This window comes from Sinocyclocheilus anshuiensis, unplaced genomic scaffold (assembly GCF_001515605.1).
Source record: "Sinocyclocheilus anshuiensis isolate Anshui unplaced genomic scaffold, SAMN03320099.WGS_v1.1 scaffold117, whole genome shotgun sequence".
Classification (NCBI taxonomy): Eukaryota; Metazoa; Chordata; class Actinopteri; order Cypriniformes; family Cyprinidae; genus Sinocyclocheilus; species Sinocyclocheilus anshuiensis.
The window spans coordinates 1517633-1529249 of record NW_015536624.1 but is presented as its reverse complement, the minus strand read 5'-3'; the positions used below and the strand labels follow the sequence as shown (position 1 = coordinate 1529249).

At 34.8% G+C, this 11617-nt stretch overlaps 1 protein-coding gene across 1 annotated transcript in view; it reads left to right on the top strand.

Moving 5' to 3' along the window:
* The window catches only part of LOC107704361 (discoidin domain-containing receptor 2-like), a 34932-nt gene that overhangs the window by 21493 nt on the left and 1822 nt on the right, over positions 1-11617 (top strand). Inside the window, exons 8-16 of the mRNA XM_016507276.1 lie at positions 130-376; positions 1559-1651; positions 1953-2107; positions 3211-3415; positions 6213-6457; positions 7540-7667; positions 8776-8827; positions 9152-9297; positions 10927-11161. Coding sequence (XP_016362762.1) covers positions 130-376; positions 1559-1651; positions 1953-2107; positions 3211-3415; positions 6213-6457; positions 7540-7667; positions 8776-8827; positions 9152-9297; positions 10927-11161 — 1506 coding nt within the window. The remainder of the gene's footprint in view (positions 1-129; positions 377-1558; positions 1652-1952; positions 2108-3210; positions 3416-6212; positions 6458-7539; positions 7668-8775; positions 8828-9151; positions 9298-10926; positions 11162-11617) is intronic.

Sequence of the window (11617 nt, the reverse complement as noted above, 5' to 3'; positions counted from 1 at the left end):
AAAAAAAAAAATATATATATATATATATATATATATATATACTGACCCCAAAACCTTCTAACAATAGTGTATAATATTTAAATATGTGAGCCTTCAAGTGTTATTGATGCTTATTAATTCTCTTTTTAGGTTCACAGTAATAACATGTTCTCTCGGGGTGTGAAGATCTTCGCATCCGTGTCATGTGTCTTTAAGTTGCACCTCATTTCGGAGTGGGAAGCAGAACGGGTGGAGTTTCACACCGTTCTAGACGACCGGAACCCAAGCGCTCGGTATGTGACAGTCCCGTTAAAGCACAGATCGGCTACGGCGCTGTGCTGCCGCTTCTACTTTGCTGACACTTGGATGATGTTCAGCGAGATCTCGTTTCAGTCTGGTATGAAATAAGAACAACTCACCTCTCCCTCCCTCTGGTATTCTCAGTATTACCTGAGCTGTGATATGCTTTTCATATTATCATTCCCAATATCTTAATTTCAACTTACACTGTTGTTCAAAAGTTTGCGATCAGCAACTTTACAGATCTTCTTTATGCACCAAGAGCTTGTAACACTCCAAAGAGAAAGGAAAAATTGAAATCGCATCATATGATCCCTTTAAAAAAAAAATGGTTTTGACAGAAGTCTTATGCTCACCAAAGCTGGATTATTTGATCAAAAATACAGTAAAACAGTCATATTGTTACAATTTCAAATAAGTATTTTCTATTTGAATGTATTTTAAATGTAATTAATTCCTGTGATGCAAAGCTGAATTTTACGCCAGTCTTCAGTGTCACATGATCCTTCAGAAATCATTCTAATATGCTGCTCAAGAAACATTTCTTATCATTATCAGTGTTTAAAACAGTTGTGCTGTAATTCCTCGATGAATAGAAAGTTTTCTAACTATTTTTTTTGTAACAATAAAAAAGTCTTTTCTGCCACTTTTGATTAATTTAATGCGTCCTTGCTGAATAAAAGTATCAATTTCTTTATACATTTGCAAATGCATATGTGACCCTGGACCACAAAACCAGTCATAAGGGTCAATTTTTCGAAATTGAGATTTATACATCATCTGAAAGCTGAATAATTAAGCTTTCCATTGATGTATGGTTTGTTAGGATAGGACAATATTTTGTAGAGATACAACTATTTGAAAATCTGGAATCTGAGGGTGCAAAAAAATCTAAATATTGAGAAAATCGCCTTTAAAGTTGTCCAAAATGAAGTTCTTATCCATGCATATTATTAATCAAAAATTAAGTTTTAATATATTTACAGTAGGAAATTTACAAAATATCTTCATGGAACATGATCTTTACTTAATATCCTTATGATTTTTGGCATAAAAGAAAAATCAATCATTTTGACCCATACTGTGTATTTTTGGCTATTGCTACAAATATACCCCAGCGACTTAAGACTGCTTTTGTGGTCCAGGGTCACATATGTCCCTTGTAATCTTTAGGTAAAACTAGAGCCCAAAATCATTACTTAGAATTATAAATGCATTTTTAAGTGGGTGTAATTTAAGGTGTAGTAATTTCCTGTGTTTTAATTCTTTTCCACTGCAGCAACTAATGTGCTTCCTACCCAGAGGCCCCCAGTATTGACCCCTCCTTCATATGAGGTTAACAGCAAAGTACCACAAATGACACAAAAAACAGGTAATGAGTCACTGTGCTGAGAAAACCCAGCATTTTTACAGTCAACATGAAGTCATTTGATACTGTATGCTTTCTTAATTCGTGTTATTCCAAAGAAAATTGAATGTTTGTCTAACCAAAGTCATATAGAGACTGCTTTTCCTGATTCAGTCAGTTCCCGATGAATACAAATGACGGAAATGTGTCACATTATGGAAGTAAAATGGGTTGTGAACACGCTTTAACTGAAAATGCCTGACTACTGTACTAACTTGTATTACACACTTTGACTGAACTTTAATAACCCATCTGTGTTTGACAGAGGACCAGACGACAACAAAACCATTAAAACCAGGCCCTTCTGAAGAGGGCAGTACATCGATTCTGATTGGCTGTCTGGTGACTATTATTCTTCTACTAGTGGTGATCATCTTCCTGATTCTGTGGTGCCAATATGTGTGCAAAGTCCTGGAGAAGGTGTGTGTGTGTGTGTGTGTGTGTACTGTAATGTTTGTATTAATGAAACAGATTATAATGCTTCTCAATAATGCATGATATACTTGTAGCATAAAGTACCTTGGTATACCTTACTGAAAGGATGAGCATAGTTGAATTTGAATATGTGACATCTTTGAGAAGTAGTGTCTCTAAAATTTTCCCCTTGAAAGCAAAAAAAAACCACTGGAATATCCACTTTATTTTGCAATGCAGAAGTAAGCTATTTTCAGTGAATGTGCGAGATTTCCATTTCATTAGCCGCTATAGGTAAATAACTAGAAGAATAACAAAGTGCAGTAAACTAAAACTATTCGCATTTGTCATCAGTGTTTATGATTATGCCAATACATTAATATAAGACATACCAATTTGCAGCTTTGGCCGCACTGCTCTTAAGTTAAAAAATCGGTAACACTTTATTTAAAGCATTTATGTATAATGCAGTTCAAAGGTATTCATAATGTATGTTGTAATGCATTATATCTTTTCATAAATAGCTGTAACCAAAGTTAAAATGCATTATAATATTTGAAGGTTTGTTTGTCATGTGTTTTAATGCATTATACTTTCTAAAAATGTAACGATGAATAGATAGGTATTATAATGTATTATAACTGTGGTTACAAATATTCATGAGATCATCATATAGAGCTATATAAGGTACACTACAAGGCATAATTCATGCGGTTAAACTATTTTTATAATGCATTTTATATAAAGGCTTTACGTAAAGTGTAAAACCAAAAAAAATTCTGCAACCTGCTGTGTCTTAAGCAACTTTGCAAAACTTAAGCAAAACATGCACAAAGCACACGCATGTGGATTCATGATGAATGAGAGATACACAGTATATGAGCCAAAGTTTATTTGTATAGCACACTTCTCACATGCCAGTAGTTTCAGTTTTGTTTTAACTAGTGTTTTTGTTTTACTTACCGGTATTTTACATTTTTTCTGAATGTGATAATAAAATGTGGTTTATACATAGATGCAAATGATCTGTGGGTTTCTTCTCTCAACAATGCAATTTTGACCCAGTGTAATTTAAATAGTCTCTCTCTCTCTCTCTCTCTCTGTCTCAGGCTCCGAGGCGTATTTTGAAGGAGGAGGTGACCGTGCGTTTGTCCTCTAGCAGTGACACTATAATTTTGCAGACTCCCCCGGTGCCCCCGCGCCTCTCCCTCGACCCACCCTACGAGAGGATCTTCCTGCTGGACCCCCAGTATCAGGATCCCGCTGCGCTCAGGAACAAACTTCCCGAGCTGTCGCAAAGCGCAGAAGCTTCTGGTATCTTCTATTATACACAAGCACACACTAGCTCTGTCTCAAACCCTGGAGAGCTGCGTCACTATTTTTTAAGAATCGTTACACATTATGTAGCCAGAATAAATATTGCGCAATTTAAAACTATTGCCTTAAAGGGATAGTTTACCCAAAAATGATAATTCTGTCATTTACTCACCTTCAAGTTGCTCCAAACCTGTATGAGTTTCTTTCTTCTGTTGAATGCAAAAGAAGATATTTTGAAGAATATTGGTAATCAAACAGTTGCTGGTAACCATTGACTTCCATAGGATGGAATAAAAATACTATGGAAGTCAATGGCTACCAGCAACTGCAACATTTTTCAAATTATCTTCTTTTATGTTCAACAGAAGAAAAAAAAATCATACAGGTGGGTGAGGGTGAATAAATGATTACAGAACTGTAAGTTTTGGGGGAACTATACCTTTAAGTCATTGCATATAAGTATAAAAACAGCATATTTTTCGTTCATTTAATCAGATATATATAAACATTTTTTTTTTTTAAGATTAAAAAAAAAAAAAAAGCATTTTGTATGTTCACCAAGGCTGCATTTATTTGATCAAAAATATAGTAAAAACAGTAATATTGTAAAATATTATTACAATCTAAAATAAAGATTTTATATTTTAATATATTTTAATTTATACCTTATTCTGCCTTCTTAATATTTTTGTGGGAAAATTCAGGAATTTTTTGATGAATATGAAGTTCAAAAGATCAGTATTTATTTATTTGTAACATTACAAAAGTCTTTGCTGTCTCTTTTGATCAATTTAATGCCTCCTTGCAGAATAAGAGTATTCATTTCCTTTTCCGACTCCAAACTGAACTTTAGTGTAAGCACATGTACCTGAAACTGACTAATTTCCATCAGTCTGGGACTGACTATGATTCTAAGATATATTTCTCAGTTGCCTTAGAATGTGGACAAAAATAAAGACAACATAATTTTACTGCCAAATAGAACCGTCTTCACGTCAACCATGAATCCTAACAATGTTGCCCAGGTAGCCTACTAGGTTCTGGACCAGAGCTACTGTGAAGACTTTCAGTACATTACTGAATATCTGAACATGATGTCCATTCTTAAACTAACCTCTTGTACTATCTTTTAAGAAATATTCTCTCTGAGTTCTATTTTTCATCCTGTTGAACTTGATTTCATTGACATTTGTTTCCTCAACAGTTTGCATGCTGCACTTTTCCATTCTTCCTCCTCTAGTCTTGCATTCTTTATCTTTTGCTTGCAGTCTATGAACTCCACCTGACCTTGTTACCAGACTGAAGGACTTACTTACGTAAGAGCTGCTGCTAGATTTTCCTATGGCAATTTTTGACACTGCGGTTTCTTGCACCCAGACACCTCAGGGTTTTGGTTGAAATAAAATGAAGTTGGCCTGTTCCTCTGTTGTCATCTTCTGCTTTTTCTGTCTTCTTTCTTCCTCTTTCTCTCAATCTTCATCAACAAAGCGACATGATTGTCAACATTTAAAATTTTTTAAAAGCATATATAGTACTTAAAGGGATAATTCGGTCAACATTTACTCACCCTCATGCCGTTCCAAACCTGTATGTTTCTCTTTTGTCTGTGAAACACAAAAGAAGATTTTTTTAAATTTGTTGGTAACCAAATGATTTTGTGTCCAATTGACCTTTCGCAAAGACCCGACCCCCCTTAGTTACTGTTGCTATGTCCAACAAGACATGCCGCTCTCACGTCACACATCATGTTCGCACGCAGTGAAAAATACATCGCTGAGCAAAGAGGAAACTTACAACACGCTGGCAGGCAAGACAGAGCAGGTTGCTTTTGGTATGAAACAAAACCTCAGCTTTAAAATGTTGTCATTTAAGAAATTCAAACAATAAATACGGTTTTGTGGCTTTTTAATGTGTTGTGACAAATCGCTGTAGCGCCTCAGATTCAAGCGCCACGTAAACCGATCATCTCTTCCTCTTTACTAGTTATAGCACAAAATAAACACCATTTTTCAGGTTCAAGTCGACCAACGTTAATCTACTCTTCTGTCTCGTTTGTTTGTTGGACAAAATGCTAGATTTGGCATTATGATTGGACAGATCACCTGTCCATCAAACTTCCAGCGAAGGGTTAATTGATATCCGTAGGTTTTTTTTTTGTTTTTTTTTGTGTAACACAAAAGGTATTTCAAAGATATTGGGAACCAAACAGTTTTGGGGTCCCATTGACTTCCATTGTATTTTTGTGGAACCCACAAGGAAATATTTTGAAGGTTGTCGGTAACCAAATGTTTTTGGGTCCCATTGACCTCCATAGTATTTTCTGCAGAACAAAAAAAAAGAAGATATTCTGAAGATTGTTGGTACCAAATGGCTTCGTGTCCCATTGACTTCCATAGTGTGGATAAAAAAAAATACTATGGAAGTCAATGAAAACATTTTTTTTAGGATTGTTGTTAACCTAACAATTTTGGCTCCCATTGACTTCCATTGAACAGTATGGAAATGCTATCAAAGTCAATGGGACCCCAAACAGTTTGTTTAAAAAGTCTTCAAAATGCCTTTTTTTTGCATTCCACAGAAAAAAACAAACAAAACTCATACAGATTTAGAACAACATGAGGGTGAATAAATTATGATTTTTGGATGGTATAAAATAAATAGGGTGACAAATAAAGAAATGCTTGAAATAAATGAGAAAATAAAACAGAATGCAAGGGGAAAGAATTTACACCTAAAGTAATTTTAATATAAATTACAATTCGTCATGCCTAGTGACATCTCTTTGTCTCTGTAGCCTGTAGCGGAGGATACGCCGAACCTGACGTGACCCTGTGCACCCCACACCAGTGTTTTCAGAGCAGCGTGCCGCACTACGCTGAAACCGACATCATCAGCCTGCAGGGGGTCACCGGCAGCAACATGTACGCCGTTCCGGCCCTCACCGTAGATTCCCTGACACGGAAGGACATCTCAGTGGCCGAGTTCCCACGAGAGAGACTGCTGTTCAGAGAGAAACTGGGAGAAGGCCAGTTTGGTGAGGTGAGTCTGGATGAAGCACAGCAGGAGGTTTTATTACCGCTGCTGTTGTTCTGTTGGCTCCCTACTGGACGCACTTGAATTGTCTTTTATTCGGAGTTAGTTGGGATGTTTTCGTGCACTGTTTACACTGTTTTATACCAACAGTGCTGCAATGCCTGATATTTGTTCGGTGAAATTACAGTGTTTTCCAGAAAACCCTGTTATTAGTGACCACACATGACTATTATGTATGGCTTTATTAAGAAAAACACTGGAAATCTAGAGTGAGAGCCAAGGATTTTATGCAATAGTGTTACTAATACTTTTTTTAATCTCAGTTGACCCTGATTATTATGTTACTACTGTATGGTGACACCACGGTGCCGGATAGTAATACCATAGTACTGTGACATACAGTACTGTATGATATACAAAAGTTTTGTTTTGTAAGAGTTTCTTATGCTCACCCAGGCTGAATTTATTTAATAAAAAATACCAAAAAACAGCAATTTTGTGAAATATTATTACAATTTAAAGTAACTGTTTTCTATTTTAACATATTTTAAAATATATTTTTTTCCTGTGATGCAAAGCTGAATTTTCAGCATCATTACTCCAGTCTTCAGTGTCACACGATTCTTCAGAAATCATTCTAATATGCTGATTTGCTGCTCAAGAAACATCTAATTATTATCAGTGTTGAATCAGTGTTGAATATTTTTGTGGAAATCATGATCATTTTTTTTCAGTATTCTTTAATGAATAGAAAGTTTGGTATAAAAACATAGAAATAAATATGTTGCAACATTATAAATGCCTTTTAATGTCACTTTCAATCAATTTAATGCATCAATGTTAAATAAAAGTATTAATTTCTTTCTTACATACCCCAGACTAGTGTATACGCTGGTACAGTGATTAAAATATTTACATAGTAAGGTATTCATATTGTATGCCAAATAAAAAAATAAAAATAACATGGTAATACCCTAGTACGTTGTGGTATTTTGGTTGTTAGTGGAGCCCATGCGAGTGTGTTTCCGCTCTCAATCAGTTTAAGTATGTTTGCTCGCACATGTTCATACTGTTGTTGCTGTTTCCAGGTGCATTTGTGTGAAGCCGAGGGTTTGGCTGAATTTCTGGGAGAGGGTGCACCGTTACCGGAGCAGGACGGCAGGCCGGTGCTAGTAGCAGTTAAACAACTCAGAGCGGATGCCACCAGCAATGCCAGGTTTGAGGGGAAAAAACACACACACCAAAAAAAAAAACAATTGATTGGAAAGTTGCATCATAGAGTGAGGCTTCTGGGAAGCTCTTGCTAAAAAGTTCGGAAATGGTTATGTAATTGTGTTTTATTTGTTCGGAATAAAATGGATTGGCTCATGGATTAAAGTGCCCCTATTAGGGATTTTTGAAAATTACCTTTCATGCAGTGTGTAACACAGCTCTAAGTGAATGAAAACATCCTGCAAAGTTTTAAATCTGAAAGTGCACCGTGTATAAAGTTATTGTCTCTCAAACGAAAGAGTCGACTCTGAATCATTGAAACGAGTCGTTTTTAAAACGAATCCCAAGCCGTTTCATGTTGACGTCAACATGAAACATTAGCATTGGTCTTTTCGCATTGGTCTGAATGAGAATGCAAATTCATTCTTTGCCACTAGGTGCCGCTTTTGGAGCGGTAAAATAGCGGTTTCCCCGGTAACGCTGTACACAAAGCAGCACTGTGCTCACAAACGCTGCTTTATCAGGCATTATAGGTATGATAAAATGAGACCAATCGGACCAATCACCGCAGATTAGCGTCACGCAAAGGAGGGGTTTGGGAAAATGAATCATTGAGCGAATCGTTTGGGAGTCGTTGAGCAAATAAGGTAAAATAAATGCATATTATAAAACAATGAAAGTGTTTTTTTGACCTTGCATGCATGTCAACCTGTTGTTGGGGACTCCCAAAACCAAAATAAGAACCTTTCATAACCCATAATAGGGGCACTTTAAGACAAACAATAGGCAAATGAAATGCAGTGTTTACATTTTTTTTGTTTATAAAGCATTTTTTTTTTTCAAATATTTTTCTAATATATTCAATTATACTTATCACTTCAATTATTTTATCATATATTGACTCCTTATAGACTCCTAATCCTTCATAAAATGTCTAAAATTGTTTATAAATACACAGTTATCATTGGAATTTTTCTGTCAGAAAGTGTTAATCTGTTTACAGCTGGAATTTATTTCTCATTTATTGTTGTCAGTCAATATTTACTGATGGATGTTGACCTGTAACCTTTCTCCTGATCCCATGATAACCTTTCTGACTTTTGTGTCTGTAGAAATGACTTCCTGAAGGAGATAAAGGTCATGTCGCGTCTGAATAACCCAAACATCATTCAGCTGCTTATTCAATTATACTTGTTATCACTTCAATTATTTTATCATATATTGACTCCTTATAGACTCCTAATCCTTCATAAAATGTCTAAAATTGTTTATAAATACACAGTTATCATTGGAATTTTTCTGTCAGAAAGTGTTAATCTGTTTACAGCTGGAATTTATTTCTCATTTATTGTTGTCAGTCAATATTTACTGATGGATGTTGACCTGTAACCTTTCTCCTGATCCCATGATAACCTTTCTGACTTTTGTGTCTGTAGAAATGACTTCCTGAAGGAGATAAAGGTCATGTCGCGTCTGAATAACCCAAACATCATTCAGCTGCTGTGCGTGTGTGTGAGCTCCGACCCGCTCTGCATGGTGACGGAGTACATGGAGAACGGAGACCTCAACATGTTCCTGTCCCAGAGAGAGATAGAGAGCACACTCACACATGCCAACAACATTCCGTCTGTCAGGTGTGTCCATCATTATGAAGAAGTCTGACATGTACAGTCTTTCATCTCCAGACAGGGGTCAATATCGCTATTCTAACATTCTTAACCTGCGAATTCTTCAACTTAACCTTCCAGTTTCAAGTCAGCTCTCAATTTATGATGGAAATGTTTCAGATTACAAGTTTTGAAGTGAGACCTCTGAGTCTTCAAGTCGTTATAATAACGTGGAAATCATTTCAATGTGTTCTTTTTTGAAAACCTGAATTAAAGAACCTACATTTTTAAAGAAGTACCAGCAATCAGATTTTTTTTTTTTTTACAATCAATTGCTAAACACAAAATGGAGCACACTTTTGCTAACCTTTATGCCATTTTAAACCTGTATGATTTTCTTTCTTCCTTTCCATATGTTAATATTATTTATATACTATTATAGTATTTATTAATATTTTGCATTTGTTTTTATTTTTTATAATATTCATTTAGTTTGTTTTAGTAGTTTTGTCATGTTCTTTTGTCATTTTAGGTTTTTTATATTTCTATTTAGCTTTAATTTGAGCAATTTTAGCACTTAGTACTTTTTTAAGTTTAATGCCAAGGCAACATTTCAGATTTTCCTTTGTTTTTACAACTTAATATTTTCAAGTTTTTTTTTTATGTTTTCATGTAGTATTTATTTATTATTTTTGTTTATATATTTCAGCTTTATTTCATTTAATGAAAACAGTCTTTAATAGTTTTGATAATAAAAACCGTTCTACACAGAAGACTTTTAACGGAATATCTGTGCTATTCTGATGAATTAGAATGTTCAAAAGACAAAAAGTATCATAAACCTTGTTCAAATGACTTTTGTGTTGTATTCAAAGCCTTCTGAAGCCAAAATTTAGTTTTATATGAGAAAAAAAAGATCAAATTTAAGTTAAATTTAAGTAACACTTTACTTAAAGCCTTTCTTTATAATGCATTATAAAGGTATTCATAATATACATTGTAATGCATTATATCTCTTCATAAATAATTGCATTTTAAATGCATTCTCAAATTTAAAATGCATTATAATATTTGTAGGTTTTTTGTTTTTCATGTGTTTTAATACATTAAGGCCTGGTTTCACAGAGAGGGCTTAGACTAAGCCAGGACTAGGCCATAGTTCAATTAGGACATTTAGGTCAAATTTGTAAACGTGCTTAGAAAAAAACATTTCTGGTGTGCTTTTTGAGACAAAACAAAGGCACTGATATATTTTAAGATCAGTCAGTGCAAGTTTCTTTCAGTTGAAACAGCTCAGACTTACATTTTAGTCTAGGAGTAGGCTTAAGCCTACTGTGAAACTGGGGGTTTTCGTTTTAAAGGTGTAACAATGAAAATTTAAGTATTATAATGTATTATAACTGTGGTTGTAATTATTCATAAGATCATACAATGCATTATAATGTGCATTACAAGGCTAATTTTATAATACATTATATATAAAGGCTTTTAAGGAAATTTCCATCTCCGTTATAGCTTTCAAGTCTCATTTGTGCTTTCACACAGTCAGACGTGGTGCTGGTTGAATTTGATACTGGTTTGAAGCCAGGTCATGTTTTGTGTGCCTTTGCTGTTTTATTTTCATGAACTCAGACTCTTTTATTTCTGTCTCTGCAGCATTGCTGACCTGTTACACATGTCGGTGCAGATCTCTTCTGGGATGAAGTACCTGGCTTCTCTGAATTTTGTGCATCGTGATCTAGCCACACGGAACTGCCTCCTGGACCGTCATCTTACCATAAAGATCTCTGATTTCGGCATGAGCAGAAACTTGTACAGTAGTGATTATTATCGTATACAGGGGCGCGCTGTGCTGCCTATACGCTGGATGGCCTGGGAGAGCATCTTACTGGTGAGAGAAAGAGAGGCTGTAAATGCTGTTCTTTTTAACTTTATTTTCATCAAAGATTCATGTGTAAGAAATGCATCTCAGTTTCCACAAAAATAATAAGCAGCACAACTGTTTTCAACATTGATTAATAATAAGAAATGTTTCTTGTGCAGCAAATCAGCATATTAGAATGATTTCTGAAGGATCATGTGACACTGAAGACTGGAGTAATGATGCTGACAATTCAGCTTTGCATCGCAAGAATAACAACAATTTTACATTTAAAATATATTCAAATAGAAAACCATTATTTTAAATTGTAATAATATTTCACAATTTTACTGTATTTTTTCAATTGAATGGAGCCTAGGTGAGCTGAAGAAACTTTATTTTCTTTAAAATAATTTAAAAAATTTTAAAATAAAAATTACATTTAACTGTTAGGTGGAGACATCTGTCTACAGTGGCTTTCTTCCT